Below are 22,243 nucleotides of genomic sequence, written 5' to 3' on the forward strand. Positions count from 1 at the left end.
CTCCTTCCAGCCTATTTCACGCTGGTGTCTTCCATCATTGCTGACTGTGGCTTCTCCTTCCCACCTATATCACGTTGGTGTCCTCCATCACTGGTGACTGTGGCTTCTCCTTCCCGCCTATATCACGCTGGTGTCCTCCGTCACTGCTGACTGTGGCTGCTCCTTCTCGCCTATTTCACGCTGGTGTCCTCCATCACTGCTGACTGTGTTTTACTCCTTCCAGCCTATTTCACGCTGGTGTCCTCCATCACTGCTGACTGTGTTTTTCTCCTTCCAGCCTATTTCACGCTGGTGTCCTCCATCACTGCTGACTGTGGCTTCTCCTTCCCGCCTATATCACGCTGGTGTCCTCCATCACTGGTGACTGTGTTTTTCTCCTTCCAGCCTATTTCACGCTGGTGTCCTCCATCACTGGTGACTGTGGCTTCTCCTTCCCGCCTATATCACGCTGGTGTCCTCCATCACTGGTGACTGTGGCTTCTCCTTCCAGCCTATTTCACGCTGGTGTCTTCCATCACTGCTGACTGTGTTTTTCTCCTTCTCGCCTATTTCACGCTGGTGTCCTCCATCACTGGTGACTGTGGCTTCTCCTTCTCGCCTATTTCACGCTGGTGTCCTCCATCACTGGTGACTGTGGCTTCTCCTTCAGCCTATATCACGCTGGTGTCCTCCATCACTGCTGACTGTGGCTTCTCCTTCTCGCCTATATCACGCTGGTGTCCTCCATCACTGCTGACTGTGGCTTCTCCTTCTCGCCTATATCACGCTGGTGTCCTCCATCTCTGCTGACTGTGGCTTCCCCTTCAGCCTATATCACGCTGGTGTCCTCCATCACTGCTGACTGTGTTTTTCTCCTTCCAGCCTATTTCACGCTGGTGTCCTCCATCACTGCTGACTGTGTTTTTCTCCTTCCAGCCTATATCACGCTGGTGTCCTCCATCACTGGTGACTGGGGCTTCTCCTTCAGCCTATATCATGCTGGTGTCCTCCATCGCTGGTGACTGTGGCTTCTCCTTTCAGCCTATTTCACGCTGGTGTCCTCCATCACTGCTGACTGTGGCTTCTCCTTCAGCCTATATCACGCTGGTGTCCTCCATCACTGCTGACTGTGGCTTCTCCTTCCAGCCTATTTCACGCTGGTGTCCTCCATCACTGCTGACTGTGGCTTCCCCTTCAGCCTATATCACGCTGGTGTCCTCCATCACTGCTGACTGTGGCTTCTCCTTCTCGCCTATTTCACGCTGGTGTCCTCCATCACTGCTGACTGTGTTTTTCTCCTTCCAGCCTTCGGATGTATTTGCACACTTTGAGGAGACCCCTCTGGGTGCAGCCTCATTGGCGCAGGTCCACCGAGCAGTTCTCCACGATGGTCGGACTGTGGCTGTGAAGGTCCAGCACCCCAAAGTGAGACAGCAGAGTGCACGGGACATCAGGATCATGGAGGTAGGGGAGGAGCACAGGTGGGTGACACTGACCTGTTGGGCACATAGGGGCCACGTTTATCACCACTTACTGTTGGGTGCTTCTGCTTAGTGCACACGAGGGATGAGGCCGCTGTGGCCCGGCCAATGAGTGACCAGTTGTGTCCGCTCTCCAGGTCCTTCTCCGGGCAGTGAAGAAAGTCTTCCCGCAGTTTGAGTTTATGTGGTTGGTTGAAGAGGCTAAGAAGAACCTTCCCCGAGAGCTGGACTTCCTGAATGAGGCCCGCAACGCTGAGAAGATGACGGCCATGGTGCGGAGGTTCCCCTTCCTGAGGGTAAATGGGCCCCTGCGAGATGCGCACAGTTCGGCAGCTGAATCTGCAGTAAATCTGCATGTGACTGGTCAGGGTGTTGTAATGACTTGTCTCCAGCAGGTGTCAGTATCGTGCGTTGGTCTGTGACTAAAGCCGTGACCACACATGCCGCCCTGTCTGGAGGTGCAGGCAGCGCCTCCTGGAGGCAGCGCTCACTGGGGGTGGCCATTCAGCTGCCCCCGTAATGTTTACACATCGGTTCTGTTACTTTACTTCAGATTCCTAAAATCCACTGGGACGTGAGCACTGAGCGGGTGCTGGTGATGGAGTACGTGGAGGGCGGCCAGGCCAACGACCGCCAGTACATGGAGAGGAACCGCATTGATGTCAATCAGGTAAGAGGCGGCTCATCAAGGGTTAATGAGTGTGATCGGGGGGAGTCTGTGCCCCGGGCCCCCTTGCCACCTGTGAGGCAGCACTGACTGTACCGACTCCACCCGCGCCCCTGCCGTCTGCACTGACTCCACCCGCACCCCTGCCATCTGCACTGACTCCACCCGCGCCCCTGCCATCTGCACTGACTCCACCCACTCCCCTGCCGTCTGCACTGACTCCACCCGCTCCCCTGCCGTCTGCACCGACTCCACCCGCTCCACTGCCGTCTGCACTGACTCCACCCGCTCCCCTGCCATCTGCACTGACTCCACCCGCGCCCCTGCCATCTGCACTGACTCCACCCGCGCCCCTGCCATCTGCACTGACTCCACCCGCTCCCCTGCCGTCTGCACTGACTCCACCCGCTCCACTGCCGTCTGCACTGACTCCACCCGCTCCCCTGCCGTCTGCACTGACTCCACCCGCGCCCCTGCCATCTGCACTGACTCCACCCGCTCCCCTGCCGTCTGCACTGACTCCACCCGCGCCCCTGCCGTCTGCACTGACTCCACCCGGGCCCCTGCCGTCTGCACTGACTCCACCCACGCCCCTGCCATCTGCACTGACTCCACCCGCGCCCCTGCCGTCTGCACTGACTCCACCCGCGCCCCTGCCATCTGCACTGACTCCACCCTCTGCCCTACCGTCTGCACTGACTCCACCCGCTCCCCTGCCGTCTGCACTGACTCCACCCGCTCCCCTGCCATCTGCACTGACTCCACCCTCTGCCCTGCCATCTGCACTGACTCCACCCTCTGCCCTACCGTCTGCACTGACTCCACCCGCTCCCCTGCCATCTGCACTGACTCCACCCGCTCCCCTGCCATCTGCACTGACTCCACCCGCTCCCCTGCCATCTGCACTGACTCCACCCGCGCCCCTGCCATCTGCACTGACTCCACCCTCTGCCCTACCGTCTGCACTGACTCCACCCTCTGCCCTACCGTCTGCACTGACTCCACCCGCTCCCCTGCCATCTGCACTGACTCCACCCGCTCCCCTGCCATCTGCACTGACTCCACCCGCTCCCCTGCCATCTGCACTGACTCCACCCGCGCCCCTGCCATCTGCACTGACTCCACCCGCGCCCCTGCTATCTGCACTGACTCCACCCGCGCCCCTGTTATCTGCACTGACTCCACCCGCGCCCCTGCCGTCTGCACTGACTCCACCCGCTCCCCTGCCATCTGCACTGACTCCACCCGCGCCCCTGCCATCTGCACTGACTCCACCCGCTCCCCTGCCGTCTGCACTGACTCCACCCGCTCCCCTGCCGTCTGCACTGACTCCATCCGCTCCCCTACCATCTGCACTGACTCCACCCGCTCCCCTGCCGTCTGCACTGACTCCACCCGCTCCCCTGCCATCTGCACTGACTCCACCCGCTCCCCTGCCGTCTGCACTGGCTCCACCCGCTCCCCTGCCGTCTGCACTGGCTCCACCCGCTCCCCTGCCGTCTGCACTGACTCCACCCTCGCCCCTGCCGTCTGCACTGACTCCACCCTCGCCCCTGCCGTCTGCACTGACTCCACCCTCGCCCCTGCCGTCTGCACTGACTCCACCCTCGCCCCTGCCGTCTGCACTGACTCCACCCTCGCCCCTGCCGTCTGCACTGACTCCACCCTCGCCCCTGCCGTCTGCACTGACTCCACCCTCGCCCCTGCCGTCTGCACTGACTCCACCCTCGCCCCTGCCGTCTGCACTGACTCCACCCGCGCCCCTGCCGTCTGCACTGACTCCATCTGCTCCCCTGCCGTCTGTACTGACTCCATTCGCGCCCCTGCCGTCTGCACTGACTCCACCCGCGCCCCTGCCGTCTGCACTGACTCCACCCGCGCCCCTGCCGTCTGCACTGACTCCACCCGCGCCCCTGCCGTCTGCACTGGCTCCACCCGCTCCCCTGCCGTCTGCACTGACTCCACCCGCTCCCCTGCCGTCTGCACTGACTCCACCCGCGCCCCTGCCGTCTGCACTGACTCCACCCGCGCCCCTGCCGTCTGCACTGACTCCACCCGCGCCCCTGCCATCTGCACTGACTCCACCCGCTCCCCTGCCGTCTGCACTGACTCCATCCGCTCCCCTACCATCTGCACTGACTCCACCCGCTCCCCTGCCATCTGCACTGACTCCACCCGCTCCCCTGCCGTCTGCACTGACTCCACCCGCTCCCCTGCCGTCTGCACTGGCTCCACCCGCTCCCCTGCCGTCTGCACTGGCTCCACCCGCTCCCCTGCCGTCTGCACTGACTCCACCCGCTCCCCTGCCGTCTGCACTGACTCCACCCGCTCCCCTGCCGTCTGCACTGACTCCACCCGCTCCCCTGCCGTCTGCACTGACTCCACCCGCTCCCCTGCCGTCTGCACTGACTCCACCCGCTCCCCTGCCGTCTGCACTGACTCCACCCGCTCCCCTGCCGTCTGCACTGACTCCACCCGCTCCCCTGCCGTCTGCACTGACTCCACCCGCTCCCCTGCCGTCTGCACTGACTCCACCCGCGCCCCTGCCGTATGCACTGATTACGCCGACTCCACCCGCGCCGCGCCCCTGCCGTCTGCACTGAATGGCGCCGACTCCACCTGCGCCGCACCCCTGCTGTCTGCACTGATTACGCCGACTCCACCCGCGCCGCACCCCTGCCGTCTGCACTGAATGGCGCCGACTCCACCCGCGCCGTGCACCTGCTGTCTGCACTGATTACGCCGACTCCACCCGCGCCGTGCCCCTGCCGTCTGCACTGAATGGCGCCAACTCCACCCATGACGCGCACCTACCGGCTGCACTGACTGCGCTGACTCCACCCGCAACGTGTCCCTCTGTCCTGATCACCCGTCATGAAAACGGCATGATGGAGACTATTACTGCCAGGAAGGTGTAACGTACCTGACAGCAAAGGACGACCGCTGCAGCCAACACTCGTATTTCTAGGAGGAGCGACAGAGGAACAGAACGGGTACAAGTGATGCTCCCGGATTGTACAGACGGGTATATCATTGTCATCGGTTATGGGGCTGACAACCCGTCACACGTGGGTAACCGGTGGTTGTCACATTCCCATCTCCTCGTTTCCAGGTCTCGCGGGCTCTGGGACAGTTGTACAGTGAGATGATTTTCGTGCATGGCTTCGTGCATTGTGACCCCCACCCTGGAAATGTTCTAGTCCGGCAGTCAGAAGGCGGCAGCGGGCCGGAGCTGATTCTGCTGGATCACGGCCTGTACCAGGTGCAGTTTTGGGGGGGGTCTCTGCTCGTCTCCTGTCCGGTGTGACTGACTTCACCTTTCCTTATAGGAGCTGACCGACCACTTCCGCCTGAACTACTGTCGCCTGTGGCAGGCGCTCCTCGCTGCCGACATGCGGGGGATACGCACCTATAGCCAGCGTCTGGGGGCCGGAGATCTTTACCCGCTCTTTGCCTGCATGCTGACTGCCCGTTCATGGGACTCGGTAAATCGCGGCATTGATCGTGGTGCAGCCAGCGCAGAGGAGGTGAGGACTTCTGCACAGTCATGGGATAGTCTAAGGTAGAAAGTATGCACGCCCGCTCACCGAGTGCTGGACGGAGCATGTCGCCACTGCTGATGATGCCTGGAAAAAAAGTGCACGCGCTCGGGGGTGAGGCGCCATCTAGAGCAGCGCGGGCCCCGCTGTCACATTCATCGCTGGCTGCAGCTGCTTCAGAGCGCTCCGCTGCTGATAACGTGCAATTAGTTGTGTCTGTAATTAGCGCCTTGTTCTGTGTGGGACCCGAAGATGCAGGAACTGTAACCCTTTCTCAACCAGGGAATCTTAGCGGCTAGAATCAGGGGTGCAGCAGAGACGGCTACAGTTGGGGTATTTGTGTCTGCTTGTCCCACTGTACACTTCTCACTATCTACCCCCCCCCCGTCTGCTGACCTGTCTTCCGCCCCCCACTGTTGACCTGTCTCCTGGCGCTCTGACCCGTCCCCCCCCCCCCCCGTTACTGGCCTATCTCTGACCTGTCTCCCACCCCACATTCGCTGACCTGTCTCCTGGTGCTCTGACCCATCTCACGCCCCCCGTTAGTGGCCTGTCTCCCGCCCCCCGTTACTGGCCTGTCTCCTGGTGCTCTGACCCATCTCACGCCCCCCGTTACTGGCCTGTCTCCCGCCCCCCGTTACTGGCCTGTCTCCCGCCCCCCGTTACTGACTGGCCTGTCTCCTGGTGCTCTGACCCATCTCCCGCCCCCCGTTACTGGCCTGTCTCCCGCCCCCCGTTAGTGGCCTGTCTTCCGCCCCCCCTTACTGGCCTGTCTCCTGGTGCTCTGACCCATCTCCCGCCCCCCCGTTACTGGCCTGTCTCCCGCCCCCCGTTACTGGCCTGTCTCCCGCCCCCCGTTACTGGCCTGTCTCCCGCCCCCCGTTACTGGCCTGTCTCCCGCCTCCTATTTGCAGACCTGTCTCCCGCCCCCGTCACTGGCCTATCGCTGACCAGTCTCCTGCCCCCCGTTACTGGTCTGTCTCCCACCCCCCGTTACTGACCTGTCTCCCGCCCCCCGTTACTGGTCTGTCTCCCACCCCCTGTTACTGGCCTGTTTCCCGCCCCCGATTTGCAGACCTGTCTCCCGCCCCCGTCACTGGCCTGTCTCCCGCCCCCCATTACTGGCCTGTCTCCCGCCCCCGTTACTGGCCTATCTCCCGCCCCCTATTTGCAGACCTGTCTCCCGCCCCCCGTTACTGGCCTGTCTCCCGCCCCCCCGTCACTGGCCTATCGCTGACCAGCCTCCCGCCCCCCGTCACTGGCCTGTCTCCGGCCCCCCCCGTCACTGGCCTATCGCTGACCAGTCTCCCGCCCCCCGTTACTGGCCTGTCTCCCGCCCCCGTTACTGGCCTATCTCCCGCCCCCTATTTGCAGACCTGTTTCCCGCCCCCGTTACTGGCCTGTCTCCCGCCCCCCCGTCACTGGCCTGTCTCCGGCCCCCCCGTCACTGGCCTATCGCTGACCAGTCTCCCGCCCCCCGTTACTGGCCTGCCTCCCGCCCCCCCTTCACTGGTCTATCGCTGACCCGTCTTCCGCTGCCTGCCTTGTTATATACCCCCTGGTCTTTCTTTAGGTGACGGAGATCCGCAGTAATGCCGCCGCGTACCTTCCTCAGATCAGCCAGCTGCTGTCCAGTGTCCCACGTCAGATGCTTTTGCTACTAAAAACCAATGACCTTCTGCGAGGGATCGAGACGGCTCTTCACAGCAGTGCGGGTGCCAGTTCCTTCCTCAGTATGTCTCGTTGCTGTGTCCGGGCCCTCGCTAGGTGAGACCCTCTACTGTTAATAACCTAGCTCAGGCCTGTGAGTGGCGTGGAGCGTGGATGTGGTGGGCAGCAGCGTGTCTAATCACGGCGTGCATTCATCCCGTCCTGGGACCGCTCAGTAATCATCTCTGTGCGGTCTCTATTCAGTCACTAATTGCAGGGTGCACTGCTATTTCTTCTAATTGTTCTCAACAGTTTACACTCTATGGAGAGGCAGCACAATATCTCCCACAAGCAGGCGCCTCCGGGCCGGCGGCCATTGCCATGCAGAATGTTTCCCTTAGATTCACTCATTCTTTTAAACCAAGTATAGGAAATAGCTGTGGATGAAGCCGGGCACCGGTCCGCTGTGCCAGGAGGTGGACGTCCATGGACTGCTTATGGTACAATGGCTCTACAGCTCGAATACCGGATCATGCCCTATAGGCAGCAATGATCACCTGTCACCTAAAGGACATGTAACACAAGAGGCCCCTATATATATATAATATATATATAAATAAATATATATATATATATATATAAGGCCGGGGCCAAATGAGTCTATGAACCATCAGAGATTTTCAGCCATATTGGCATCCATGTGCCATTGGCGTTCTGTGCGGGATCCCATTTGTTTTTTACACACTTGTCGGAGACTCATGCTGCAACTTCTCTGTCCATGTGAGAACACTGCCTTCTGAGCGGCCACATTCAGCTCCATCGGTCGTGTTCTGTCCAGGTTTCTGCGGGTCGTGGGCTCTCCAGGTTTCTGCGGGTCGTGGGCTCTCCAGGTTTCTGCGGGTCGTGGGCTCTCCAGGTTTCCACTTGTTTGTGGGCTCTCCAGGTTTCCACTTGTTCGTTGGCTCCCCAGGTTTCCACTTGTTCGCGGACTCTCCAGGTTTCCGCTTGTTTGTGGGCTTTCCAGGTTTCCGCTTGGTTGTGGGCTCCCAGGTTTCCGCTTGTTCGTGGGTTCTCCAGGTGTCCGCTTGTTCACGGGCTGTCCAGGTTTCTGTTAGTCAAGGGGTTGTCCATGTTTCCACTGGTCGTGGGCTGTCCATGTTTCCACTGGTCATGGGCTCTCCTCCAGGTTTCCGCATCTTGCAGGCTGTCCAGGTTTCCTTGGCTCGCAGACTGTGCAGGTTTCCTTGGCTCGCGGGCTGTAAAGGTTTCCTTTGCTCGCGGGCTGTCCAGATTTCCGCAGCTCGCGGGCTGTAAAGGTTTCCTTGGCTCGTGGGCTGTCCAGGTTTCCTTGGCTCGCAAGCTGTAAAGGTTTCCTTGGCTCGCGGGCTGTCCAGGTTTCCGCGGCTCGTGGGCTGTCCAGGTTTCCGCGGCTCGCGGGCTGTCCAGGTTTCCGCGGCTCGCGGGCTGTCCAGGTTTCCGCAGCTCGCGGGCTGTCCAGGTTTCCTTGGCTCGCGGGCTGTCCAGGTTTCCGCATCTTGCAGGCTGTCCAGGTTTCCTGGGCTCGCAGGCTGTGCAGGTTTCCTTGGCTTGCGGGCTGTCCAGATTCCCGCAGCTCGCGGGCTGTCCAGGTTCCCGCAGCTCGCGGGCTGTCCAGGTTTCTGCAGCTCGCGGGCTGTCCAGGTTTCTTTGGCTTGCAGGCTGTCCAGGTTTCCGCAGATCGCGGGCTGTCCAGGTTTCCTTGGCTCGCGGGCTGTCCAGGTTTCCGCAGCTCGCGGGCTGTCCAGGTTTCCGCAGCTCGCGGGCTGTCCAGGTTTCCGCAGCTCGCGGGCTGTCCAGGTTTCCGCAGCTCGCGGGCTGTCCAGGTTTCCTTGGCTCGCGGGCTGTCCAGGTTTCCTTGGCTCGCGGGCTGTCCAGGTTTCCTTGGCTCGCGGGCTGTCCAGGTTTCCTTGGCTCGCGGGCTGTCCAGGTTTCCTTGGCTCGCGGGCTGTCCAGGTTTCCTTGGCTCGCGGGCTGTCCAGGTTTCCTTGGCTCGCGGGCTGTCCAGGTTTCCGCGGCTCGCGGGCTGTCAAGGTTTCCGCGGCTCGCGGGCTGTCCAGGTTTCCGCAGCTCGCAGGCTGTCCAGGTTTCCGCGGCTCGCGTGCTGTCCAGGTTTCCTTGGCTCGCGGGCTGTCCAGGTTTCCTTGGCTCGCGGGCTGTCCAGGTTTCCTTGGCTCGCGGGCTGTCCAGGTTTCCTTGGCTTGCGGGCTGTCCAGGTTTCCGCGGCTCGCGGGCTGTCAAGGTTTCCGCAGCTCGCGGGCTGTCCAGGTTTCCGCAGCTCGCGGGCTGTCCAGGTTTCCGCAGCTCGCGGGCTGTCCAGGTTTCCTCGGCTCGCGGGCTGTCCAGGTTTCCGCAGCTCGCGGGCTGTCCAGGTTTCCGCAGCTCGCGGGCTGTCCAGGTTTCCTTGGCTCGCGGGCTGTCCAGGTTTCCACGGCTCGCGGGCTGTCCAGGTTTCCTTGGCTCGCGGGCTGTCCAGGTTTCCTTGGCTCGCGGGCTGTCCAGGTTTCCTTGGCTCGCGGGCTGTCCAGGTTTCCGCAGCTCGCGGGCTGTCCAGGTTTCCGCAGCTCGTGGGCTGTCCAGGTTTCCGCAGCTCGTGGGCTGTCCAGGTTTCCTCGGCTCGCGGGCTGTCCAGGTTTCCTTGGCTCGCGGGCTGTCCAGGTTTCCTTGGCTCGCGGGCTGTCCAGGTTTCCTTGGCTCGCGGGCTGTCCAGGTTTCCTTGGCTCGCGGGCTGTCCAGGTTTCCTTGGCTCGCGGGCTGTCCAGGTTTCCGCAGCTCGCGGGCTGTCCAGGTTTCCCTGGCTCGCGGGCTGTCCAGGTTTCCGCAGCTCGCGGGCTGTCCAGCTTTTGCTCAGCCATCACATGTTCATATTTGCTGCTTGCCTGAACGAGGCGTTTTTCTCAGTCCTGGATGCAGTGTGTGGTTAGTGCTGGGGGTCTTGTGCTGGGGGTCCAGTGTTAGTCAGGGCCGGGTGCTCGCTGGTCGCTTATCTTGAATCTCATGATCTTTTCTCTTCCCATCTTCTCTGAAGACATCGCAGGATGACGGCCTCCTCCCTGTGGTCCTATGCTCGCATCTCCATCTCGGAGTCCCTACGCCTGGGCCAGCTGCAGCTGTACGAGTTCCTCCTATGGGCGCGGTCCTTCTCGATGGGGCGCTGGCTGGGTAGTTTTGTGCACTGGATATCTCGCTCTTTACACTGACTCTTGTCTGAGGACTGAATCGCCACAAGATGCAATGGACACCGTTCTTCCTCTTCGCTCGCGGGGACCACGGAGATTGCGATTTTAACCTACAGAAGACTTGGGCGCTGTTTATTACGGCTCGAATTCTGATGTATGAAAAGTATTAGAGAACATCTGATTAAGTGTCCAAGCATGACTTCACCAGCTCGGCAGAGGCGCAGCCGTGATTACCATTTCTCACCACAAGGTGGCGCTTGAGGCTTGAAGCTCTGGTCACCTGACATGTCACCAGAAGACCAGGGTCTGGCCGGCGGCCCCCACACACAATGTCTTGTAGGGTCTTTTTCTCCCTTTCCTCTGGTGACCGCAGCGTTCTTCTCCGGAGGTTCTGTGGTGTCGGGTCAGGCTGTGGAGACCTCCAGGCGGGTCTCAGCTGTAATCACGTCTGAGCTTTATGTTGTGGTCTGACACCTCATATCCCACCACCTACACAAGCTACAGCAGCCTGCAGGGGGTCCTACAGAGGCGACATTGCAGACTGCTAGCTCTGAGGACAAGAGAGACGCACCACAGGAAGTGTCTGAGCCACCACAGGAAGTGTCTGAGCCACCACAGGAAGTGTCTGAGCCACCACAGGAAGTGTCTGAGCCACCACAGGAAGTGTCTGAGCCACCACAGGAAGTGTCTGAGCAATGTCTCTACTGAACCAAACCTCGTCTGTGCGTTCTTCTGAGGGTAGACCGCGATACGCGACCATGAGACGTCTGCGGAGCCTGGAAACGCCGAGTCTGACATTTACTGATCCGATTAAATGGTGATACCCCGAGGTCACTGACGCTGTGTACATGTGCGGGGGCCGTGCACCAGGATCCTGCACGACAGACGGGGGTAGAGACAGGGAGCAAGTATGCCCGCGCTCTCATGAGGTCACCTGGTCTCATCAGTGTGTATCCGAGCGCTCTCATGAGGTCACCTGGTCTCATCAGTGTGTATCTGAGCGCTCTCATGAGGTCACCTGGTCTCATCAGTGTGTATCCGAGCTCTCTCATGAGGTCACCTGGTCTCATCAGTGTGTATCTGAGCTCTCTCATGAGGTCACCTGGTCTCATCAGTGTGTATCTGAGCGCTCTCATGAGGTCACCTGGTCTCATCAGTGTGTATCTGAGCTCTCATGAGGTCACCTGGTCTCATCAGTGTGTATCTGAGCGCTCTCATGAGGTCACCTGGTCTCATCAGTGTGTATCTGAGCGCTCTCATGAGGTCACCTGGTCTCATCAGTGTGTATCTGAGCGCTCTCATGAGGTCACCTGGTCTCATCAGTGTGTATCTGAGCGCTCTCATGAGGTCACCTGGTCTCATCAGTGTGTATCTGAGCTCTCATGAGGTCACCTGGTCTCATCAGTGTGTATCTGAGCGCTCTCATGAGGTCACCTGGTCTCATCAGTGTGTATCTGAGCGCTCTCATGAGGTCACCTGGTCTCATCAGTGTGTGTATCTGAGCGCTCTCATGAGGTCACCTGGTCTCATCAGTGTGTATCTGAGCGCTCTCATGAGGTCACCTGGTCTCATCAGTGTGTATCTGAGCGCTCTCATGAGGTCACCTGGTCTCATCAGTGTGTATCTGAGCGCTCTCATGAGGTCACCTGGTCTCATCAGTGTGTATCTGAGCGCTCTCATGAGGTCACCTGGTCTCATCAGTGTGTATCTGAGCTCTCTCATGAGGTCACCTGGTCTCATCAGTGTGTATCTGAGCTCTCTCATGAGGTCACCTGGTCTCATCAGTGTGTATCTGAGCGCTCTCATGAGGTCACCTGGTCTCATCAGTGTGTATCTGAGCTCTCATGAGGTCACCTGGTCTCATCAGTGTGTATCTGAGCGCTCTCATGAGGTCACCTGGTCTCATCAGTGTGTATCTGAGCACTCTCATGAGGTCACCTGGTCTCATCAGTGTGTATCTGAGCGCTCTCATGAGGTCACCTGGTCTCATCAGTGTGTATCTGAGCACTCTCATGAGGTCACCTGGTCTCATCAGTGTGTATCTGAGCGCTCTCATGAGGTCACCTGGTCTCATCAGTGTGTATCTGAGCTCTCATGAGGTCACCTGGTCTCATCAGTGTGTATCTGAGCGCTCTCATGAGGTCACCTGGTCTCATCAGTGTGTATCTGAGCTCTCTCATGAGGTCACCTGGTCTCATCAGTGTGTATCTGAGCGCTCTCATGAGGTCACCTGGTCTCATCAGTGTGTATCTGAGCGCTCTCATGAGGTCACCTGGTCTCATCAGTGTGTATCTGAGCGCTCTCATGAGGTCACCTGGTCTCATCAGTGTGTATCTGAGCGCTCTCATGAGGTCACCTGGTCTCATCAGTGTGTATCTGAGCTCTCTCATGAGATCACCTGGTCTCATCAGTGTGTGTATCTGAGCGCTCTCATGAGGTCACCTGGTCTCATCAGTGTGTATCTGAGCACTCTCATGAGGTCACCTGGTCTCATCAGTGTGTATCTGAGCGCTCTCATGAGGTCACCTGGTCTCATCAGTGTGTATCTGAGCGCTCTCATGAGGTCACCTGGTCTCATCAGTGTGTATCTGAGCTCTCTCATGAGGTCACCTGGTCTCATCAGTGTGTATCTGAGCACTCTCATGAGGTCACCTGGTCTCATCAGTGTGTATCTGAGCTCTCTCATAAGGTCACCTGGTCTCATCAGTGTGTATCTGAGCACTCTCATGAGGTCACCTGGTCTCATCAGTGTGTGTATCTGAGCTCTCTCGTCTCATCAGTGTGTGTATCTGAGCTCTCTCATGAGGTCACCTGGTCTCATCAGTGTGTATCTGAGCTCTCTCATGAGGTCACCTGGTCTCATCAGTGTGTATCTGAGCGCTCTCATGAGGTCGCCCTGGATCCTGTGGTCTCATCACTGTGTGTATCTGAGCTTTCTCATGAGGTCGGCCGGGATCCTGTGGTCTCCTCACTATGTGTATCTGAGCTCTCTGATGAGGTCGCCCTGGATCCTGTGGTCTCATCAGTGTGTGTATCTGAGCTCTCTGATGAGGTCGCCCTGGATCCTGTGGTCTCATCACTGTGTGTATCTGAGCTTTCTCATGAGGTCGCCCGGGATCCTGTGGTCTCCTCACTGTGTGTATCTGAGCTCTCTGATGAGGTTGCCCGGGATCCTGTGGTCTCCTCACTGTGTGTATCTGAGCACTCTTATGAGGTCGCCCTGGATCCTGTGGTCTCATCACTGTGTGTATCTGAGCTTTCTCATGAGGTCGCCCGGGATCCTGTGGTCTCCTCACTGTGTGTATCTGAGCTCTCTCATGAGGTCGCCCGGGATCCTGTGGTCTCCTCACTGTGTGTATCTGAGCTCTCTGATGAGGTCGCCCTGGATCCTGTGGTCTCCTCACTGTGTGTATCTGAGCTCTTTCATGAGGTCGCCCGGGATCCTGTGGTCTCCTCACTGTGTGTATCTGAGCTCTCTCATGAGGTCGCCCGGGATCCTGTGGTCTCCTCACTGTATGTATCTGAGCTCTCTCATGAGGTTGCCCTGGATCCTGTGGTCTCCTCACTGTGTGTATCTGAGCTCTCTGATGAGGTCGCCCTGGATCCTGTGGTCTCCTCACTGTGTGTATCTGAGCTCTCTCATGAGGTCGCCCTGGATCCTGTGGTCTCCTCACTGTGTGTATCTGAGCTCTCTCATGAGGTCGCCCGGGATCCTGTGGTCTCATCAGTGTGTGTATCTGAGCTCTCTGATGAGGTCGCCCTGGATCCTGTGGTCTCATCACTGTGTGTATCTGAGCTCTCTCATGAGGTCGCCCTGGATCCTGTGGTCTCATCAGTGTGTGTATCTGAGCTTTCTCATGAGGTCGCCCGGGATCCTGTGGTCTCATCAGTGTGTGTATCTGAGCTCTCTCATGAGGTCGCCCGGGATCCTGTGGTCTCCTCACTGTATGTATCTGAGCTCTCTCATGAGGTTGCCCTGGATCCTGTGGTCTCCTCACTGTGTGTATCTGAGCTCTCTGATGAGGTCGCCCTGGATCCTGTGGTCTCCTCACTGTGTGTATCTGAGCTCTTTCATGAGGTCGCCCGGGATCCTGTGGTCTCCTCAGTGTGTGTATCTGAGCTCTCTCATGAGGTCGCCCTGGATCCTGTGGTCTCATCAGTGTGTGTATCTGAGCTTTCTCATGAGGTCGCCCGGGATCCTGTGGTCTCATCAGTGTGTGTATCTGAGCTTTCTCATGAGGTCGCCCTGGATCCTGTGATCTCATCACTGTGTGTATCTGAGCTCTCTCATGAGGTTGCCCTGGATCCTGTGGTCTCATCAGTGTGTGTATCTGAGCTCTCTCATGAGGTTGCCCTGGATCCTGTGGTCTCCTCACTGTGTGTATCTGAGCTCTCTCATGAGGTCGCCCTGGATCCTGTGGTCTCCTCACTGTGTGTATCTGAGCTCTCTCATGAGGTTGCCCTGGATCCTGTGGTCTCATCACTGTGTGTATCTGAGCTTTCTCAAGAGGTTGCTCTGGATCCTGTAGTCTCATCAGTGTGTGTATCTGAGCTCTCTCATGAGGTCGCCCTGGATCCTGTAGTCTCATCAGTGTGTGTATCTGAGCTCTCTGATGAGGTCGCCCTGGATCCTGTGGTCTCATCAGTGTGTGTATCTGAGCTTTCTCATGAGGTCGCCCGGGATCCTGTGGTCTCCTCACTGTGTGTATCTGAGCTCTCTCATGAGGTCGCCCTGGATCCTGTAGTCTCATCAGTGTGTGTATCTGAGCTTTCTCATGAGGTCGCCCGGGATCCTGTGGTCTCCTCACTGTGTGTATCTGAGCTTTCTCATGAGGTCGCCCTGGATCCTGTGGTCTCATCAGTGTGTGTATCTGAGCTCTCTCATGAGGTTGCCCTGGATCCTGTGGTCTCCTCACTGTGTGTATCTGAGCTCTCTGATGAGGTCGCCCTGGATCCTGTGGTCTCATCAGTGTGTGTATCTGAGCTTTCTCATGAGGTCGCCCTGGATCCTGTGGTCTCATCAGTGTGTGTATCTGAGCTCTCTCATGAGGTCGCCCTGGATCCTGTAGTCTCATCAGTGTGTGTATCTGAGCTCTCTGATGAGGTCGCCCTGGATCCTGTGGTCTCATCAGTGTGTGTATCTGAGCTCTCTCATGAGGTTGCCCTGGATCCTGTGGTCTCATCAGTGTGTGTATCTGAGCTCTCTCATGAGGTCGCCCGGGATCCTGTGGTCTCATCAGTGTGTGTATCTGAGCTCTCTGATGAGGTCGCCCTGGATCCTGTGGTCTCATCAGTGTGTGTATCTGAGCTCTCTGATGAGGTCGCCCTGCATCCTGTGGTCTCATCAGTGTGTGTATCTGAGCTCTCTCACAAGGTTGGCCTGGCTCCTGTGGTCTCCTAAGTGTTTAGCTGAGATCTCATGATGTCGCCCTGAATCCCGTGGTCTCATTAGTGTGTGTATCTGAGCTCTCTCATGAGGTCGCCCTGGATCCTGTGGTCTCATCACTGTGTGTATCTCACCTTTCTCATGAGGTCGCCCGGGATCCTATGGTCTCCTCACTGTGTGTATCTGAGCTCTCACATGGTTGGCCTGGATCCTGTGGTCTCCTCACTGTGTGTATCTGAGCTCTCGCATGAGGTCGCCCTGGACCCAGTAGTCTCATTAGTGTGTGTATCTCACCTTTCTCATGAGGTCGCCCTGGACCCAGTAGTCTCATTAGTGTGTGTATCTGAGCTTTCTCATGAGGTCGCCCGGGATCCTATGGTCTCCTCACTGTGTGTATCTGAGCTCTCTCATGAGGTTGCCCTGGATCCTGTGGTCTCCTCACTGTGTGTATCTGAGCTCTCTCACAAGGTTGGCCTGGACCCTGTGGTCTCCTCACTGTGTGTATCTGAGCTCTCTCACAAGGTTGGCCTGGACCCTGTGGTCTCCTCAGTGTTTAGCTGAGATCTCATGATGTCGCCTTGAATCCCGTGGTCTCCTCACTGTGTGTATCTGAGCTCTCTCACAAGGTTGGCCTGGATCCTGTGGTCTCATCAGTGTGTGTATCTGAGCTCTCGCATGAGGTCGCCCGGGATCCTATGGTCTCCTCACTGTGTGTATCTGAGCTCTCACAAGGTTGCCCTAGATCCTGTGGTCTCCTCATTGTGTGTATCTGAGCTCTACACAAGGTTGGCCTGGATCCCGTGGTCTCCTCATTGTGTGTATCTGAGCTCTCTCACAAGGTTGGCCTGGATCCTGTGGTCTCCTCATTGTGTGTATCTGAGCTCTCTCACAAGGTTGGCCTGGATCCTGTGGTCTCCTCACTGTGTGTATCTGAGCTCTCTCACACGGTTGCCCTGGATCCTGTGGTTTCATCACTGTGTGTATCTGAGCTCTCTCACAAGGTTGGCCTGGATCCTGTGGTCTCCTCACTGTGTGTATCTGAGCTCTCTCGCAAGGTTGCCCTGGATCCTGTGGTCTCCTCACTGTGTGTATCTGAGCTCTCTCACAAGGTTGCCCTGGATCCTGTGGTCTCCTCACTGTGTGTATCTGAGCTCTCTCACAAGGTTGCCCTGGATCCTGTGGTTTCATCACTGTGTGTATCTGAGCTCTCTCACAAGGTTGGCCTGGATCCTGTGGTCTCCTCACTGTGTGTATCTGAGCTCTCTCACAAGGTTGCCCTGGATCCTGTGGTCTCCTCACTGTGTGTATCTGAGCTCTCTCACAAGGTTGCCCTGGATCCTGTGGTCTCCTCACTGTGTGTATCTGAGCTCTCTCACAAGGTTGGCCTGGACCCTGTGGTCTCCTCACTGTGTGTATCTGAGCTTCCTCACAAGGTTGGCCTGGACCCTGTGGTCTCCTCAGTGTTTAGCTGAGCTCTCTCACAAGGTTGGCCTGGATCCTGTGGTCTCCTCACTGTGTGTATCTGAGCTCTCACAAGGTTGGCCTGGACCCTGTGGTTTCATCACTGTGTATCTGAGCTCTCTCACAAGGTTGGCCTGGACCCTGTGGTTTCATCAGTGTGTGTATCTGAGCTCTCTCACAAGGTTGCTCTGGATCCTGTGGTCTCCTCACTGTGTGTATGTGAGCTTTCTCATGAGGTCGCCCTGGATCCTGTGGTCTCCTCACTGTGTGTATCTGAGCTCTCTCACAAGGTTGGCCTGGACCCTGTGGTCTCCTCACTGTGTGTATCTGAGCTCTCTCACAAGGTTGGCCTGGACCCTGTGGTCTCCTCACTGTGTGTATCCGAGCTCTCTCACAAGGTTGGCCTGGACCCTGTGGTCCTCTCACTGTGTGTATCTGAGCTCTCTCACCAGGTTGGCCTGGATCCTGTGGCCTTCTCACTTTGTGTATCTGAGCTCTCTCACATGGTTGGCCTGGACCCTGTGGTTTCATCAGTGTGTGTATCCGAGCTCTCTCACAAGGTTGGCCTGGATCCTGTGGTTTCATCACTGTGTGTATCTGAGCTCTCTCACAAGGTTGGCCTGGATCCTGTGGTCTCCTCACTGTGTGTATCTGAGCTCTCTCACAAGGTTGGCCTGGATCCTGTGGTCTCCTCACTGTGTGTATCTGAGCTCTCTCACAAGGTTGGCCTGGATCCTGTGGTCTCCTCACTGTGTGTATCTGAGCTCTCGCATGAGGTCGCCCGGGATCCTGTGGTCTCCTCACTGTGTGTATCCGAGCTCTCTCACAAGGTCGCCCTGGATCCTGTGGTTTCATCAGTGTGTGTATCAGAGCTCTCGCATGAGGTCGCCCTGGATCCTGTGGTCTCCTCACTGTGTGTATCTGAGCTCTCTCACAAGGTTGGCCTGGATCCTGTGGTCTCCTCACTGTGTGTATCCGAGCTCTCTCACAAGGTTGGCCTGGATCCTGTGGTCTCCTCACTGTGTGTATCTGAGCTCTCTCACAAGGTTGGCCTGGACCCTGTGGTCTCCTCACTGTGTGTATCTGAGCTCTCTCACAAGGTTGGCCTGGATCCTGTGGCCTCCTCACTGTGTGTATCTGAGCTCTCTCACATGGTTGGCCTGGACCCTGTGGTTTCATCAGTGTGTGTATCCGAGCTCTCTCACAAGGTTGGCCTGGATCCTGTGGTTTCATCACTGTGTGTATCTGAGCTCTCTCACAAGGTTGGCCTGGACCCTGTGGTCTCCTCACTGTGTGTATCCGAGCTCTCTCACAAGGTTGCCCTGGATCCTGTGGTCTCCTCACTGTGTGTATCTGAGCTCTCTCACAAGGTTGCCCTGGATCCTGTGGTCTCCTCACTGTGTGTATCTGAGCTCTCTCACAAGGTTGGCCTGGATCCTGTGGCCTCCTCACTGTGTGTATCTGAGCTCTCTCACATGGTTGGCCTGGACCCTGTGGTTTCATCAGTGTGTGTATCCGAGCTCTCTCACAAGGTTGGCCTGGATCCTGTGGTTTCATCACTGTGTGTATCTGAGCTCTCTCACAAGGTTGGCCTGGACCCTGTGGTCTCCTCACTGTGTGTATCCGAGCTCTCTCACAAGGTTGCCCTGGATCCTGTGGTCTCCTCACTGTGTGTATCTGAGCTCTCTCACAAGGTTGCCCTGGATCCTGTGGTCTCCTCACTGTGTGTATCTGAGCTCTCTCACAAGGTTGGCCTGGATCCTGTGGTCTCCTCACTGTTTGTATCTGAGCTCTCTCACAAGGTTGGCCTGGATCCTGTGGTCTCCTCACTGTGTGTATCTGAGCTCTCTCACAAGGTTGGCCTGGACCCTGTGGTCTCCTCACTGTGTGTATCTGAGCTCTCTCACAAGGTTGGCCTGGATCCTGTGGTCTCCTCACTGTGTGTATCTGAGCTCTCTCACAAGGTTGGCCTGGACCCTGTGGTCTCCTCACTGTGTGTATCTGAGCTTTCTCACAAGGTTGGCCTGGACCCTGTGGTCTCCTCAGTGTTTAGCTGAGCTCTCTCACAAGGTTGGCCTGGATCCTGTGGTCTCCTCACTGTGTGTATCTGAGCTCTCTCACAAGGTTGGCCTGGACCCTGTGGTCTCCTCACTGTGTGTATCTGAGCTTCCTCACAAGGTTGGCCTGGACCCTGTGGTCTCCTCAGTGTTTAGCTGAGCTCTCTCACAAGGTTGGCCTGGACCCTGTGGTCTCCTCACTGTGTGTATCTGAGCTCTCTCACAAGGTTGGCCTGGACCCTGTGGTCTCCTCACTGTGTGTATCTGAGCTTCCTCACAAGGTTGGCCTGGACCCTGTGGTCTCCTCAGTGTTTAGCTGAGCTCTCTCACAAGGTTGGCCTGGATCCTGTGGTCTCCTCAGTGTTTAGCTGAGATCTCATGATGTCGCCCCGAATCCCGTGGTCTCATCTCCTCCGTGTGCAGCAGTGTTCTCAGCGTGTGCTCCTGACCTAAATCTGAGGGTCACTGAGCAGGTCTCCCCTGCAGCCGCTCTGATAACTCCTGAGATCTGCAGCAGGAGGAGAGGGGCCCGGGGCACAAAGGAGGCGAAAGCTGCTGAATGTGCTGTAAGCCACCACAATGGAGTATTTCCCACAGCTCTACACAAACCATACCATTTGTATTCCTACAGGAACACAGTGAAATCTACGCAATCAGCGAGAACATCCATCTCACCTGTAACAGAAGGTAAATATTGCCCGGCCTCGGTCATGCCTCCTTTGTTGTCTCTGACATCGGCACCTGTGGTGAATCTCACCTTACACACAAGACTTAAGCGGGCTTTACACACTGCGATATCGGTCCCGATATCGCTAGTCTGGGTACACGCCCCCATCTGTTGCGCGACACGGGCAAATCGCTGGCCGTGCCGCACAGCATCGCCCAGACCCGTCACACATACTTAGGCTAAGTTCACACTTCCGTTGTTTTGTATGAGTCATATTCCGTTGCCTTGAGGAATTACGGTATCCTGCAAAATATTTTGCAGGATTCCAGTTTTTCCCCATAGACTTCTATTGGCGACGGATTGTGACTGATGATGCTGCGTTGCATCCGCTGCGTCGCGGTCAGTTGTTTTTTGACTGACCGCCGGGCGGGAGCAACGCAGCCTGTAACGTTTTTTGTGCAGTGGAATCCGTTGGATTTCGCTGTGCATGCGCTCTCTAGCTCCCCGCACAGGTAACCAGGATAAACATCTGGTTACTAAGCAACGCGCTTTGGTTAGTTACCCGGTATTTACACTGGTTACATGTGCAGGGAGCCCGCGCTAAGCGGTGTATGCCGGTAACCAAGATAAATATCGGGTAACCAAGCAAAAAGTGCTTTGCTTTTACCCGATATTTACCCTGGCTGTGCACGGAGCCAGACACTTCACTGCTCGGCTCCGCCCCCTCCCGCACTCAGCATGTATATACACACTCACACTCACACTCACTTGTCCTGCAGTCCCCGCGGCACTGACGTCCACCCACCCCGAACTCCGCCCCCTCGCGCTCTGCCCCCCGCACACAGCATCTATATATATAATTGCCTTATTCTGTCTGTCTGTCTGTCTGTCTCTGTCTGTCTATCTGTCTGTCTGTCTGTCTGTCTGTCATGCTCCGAAATTGTGTCCTTACGGTGACACAAAGCTGATTGGCCGCTGGGCTCGCCATGGCCCCGCCCCCCCACACGGATTGGCCTCTCGCCCCGGCTCTCTGCAGGCCCCGCCCCCCTCACGCAATGCACGCTCGCTCTGGCCCAACTGACACGGAGCTCCGACTCCCAGGTGAGTACACACACACACACATCAGATCACACTCACTCTCACACACACCTCACACATCACATCCACACACTCACAACATCCTGGGATATCGCTTGCTTCTACACCGGCTCCGTCAGGATCCCAGCAGCGCCACACATAACCTTGCGATGCTGGGATCTTGACGGAGGCCGTGAACGCTGGTAACCATTATACACATCGGGTAACTAAGGTCCCTTAGTTACCCGATGTGTATCATAGTTACCAGTGTACACCGGCTCACACTCACTCTCACACACACCTCACACACACATCACATCGCATCCACACATCAAGGTCCTGCAACGGCGGAAAATACACACACATAACAGCACACACACACACACATACACACACAAATCAGATCACACTCACACACACCTCACACATCACATCGCATCCACATACTCACAACATCCTGGGATATCGCTTGCTTCTCGGCGGCGATACTGTGCTGTTGTGAGCTTCCAGGACCTGCGGGAGGATCACATGGCCAGAAGCATGTGATATCCCCGGATGTTGTGAGTATAAGCGCGTATGTGCGATATCGTCTGTGTCTGTGTGTGTGAGTGTATGCGATCGGGTGTGTGTGAGTGGATGCGATCGGGTGTGTGTGAGTGGATGCGATCGGGTGTGTGTGAGTGGATGCGATCGGGTGTGTGTGAGTGGATGCGATCGGGTGTGTGAGTGTCGGCAGAGGAGCACGGCGTGCTGGAGGAGGCTGGGAGCAGAGAGGCTGATCATGGGGAAGGCTGGGAGGAGAGAGGCTGATGCTGGGGGAGGCTGGGAGGGGGAGGCTGGGACGAGGGAGGCTGATGCTGGTGGAGGCTGATGCTTGGGGAGGCTGATGCTGGGGGAGGCTGGAAGGAGAGAGGCTAATGCTGGTGGAGGCTGATGCTTGGGGAGGCTGATGCTGGGGGAGACTGGGAGGGGAAGGCTGATGCTGAGGGAGGCTGGGAGGAAGGAGGTTGGGAGGAGAGAGGCTGATCCTGGGGAAGGCTGGGAACGGGAGGCTGATGCTGAGG

The 22,243-nt window shown here is 57.5% G+C and overlaps 1 protein-coding gene across 9 annotated transcripts in view; it reads left to right on the forward strand.

The window, feature by feature from the left end:
- Positions 1 to 22,243, forward strand: part of ADCK1 (aarF domain containing kinase 1) — a 59,265-nt gene that overhangs the window by 31,414 nt on the left and 5,608 nt on the right. For 2 of the 9 annotated variants that reach the window (XM_075329507.1, XM_075329501.1), the window contains 8 exons: positions 1,285 to 1,443; positions 1,598 to 1,756; positions 2,014 to 2,130; positions 5,096 to 5,152; positions 5,240 to 5,389; positions 5,457 to 5,654; positions 7,240 to 7,433; positions 20,067 to 20,122. In XM_075329507.1, the coding sequence (XP_075185622.1) occupies positions 1,285 to 1,443; positions 1,598 to 1,756; positions 2,014 to 2,130; positions 5,096 to 5,152; positions 5,240 to 5,389; positions 5,457 to 5,654; positions 7,240 to 7,433; positions 20,067 to 20,122 (1,090 nt within the window). Of the gene's footprint in view, positions 1 to 1,284; positions 1,444 to 1,597; positions 1,757 to 2,013; positions 2,131 to 5,095; positions 5,153 to 5,239; positions 5,390 to 5,456; positions 5,655 to 7,239; positions 7,434 to 10,380; positions 11,366 to 20,066; positions 20,123 to 22,243 lie in introns of those variants that run through there. The other 7 variants (XM_075329508.1, XM_075329504.1, XM_075329506.1 and 4 more) reach the window with 5 other exon arrangements.

The sequence above is a fragment of the Anomaloglossus baeobatrachus genome, chromosome 12 (genome assembly GCF_048569485.1).
Source record: "Anomaloglossus baeobatrachus isolate aAnoBae1 chromosome 12, aAnoBae1.hap1, whole genome shotgun sequence".
NCBI lineage: Eukaryota > Metazoa > Chordata > Amphibia > Anura > Aromobatidae > Anomaloglossus > Anomaloglossus baeobatrachus.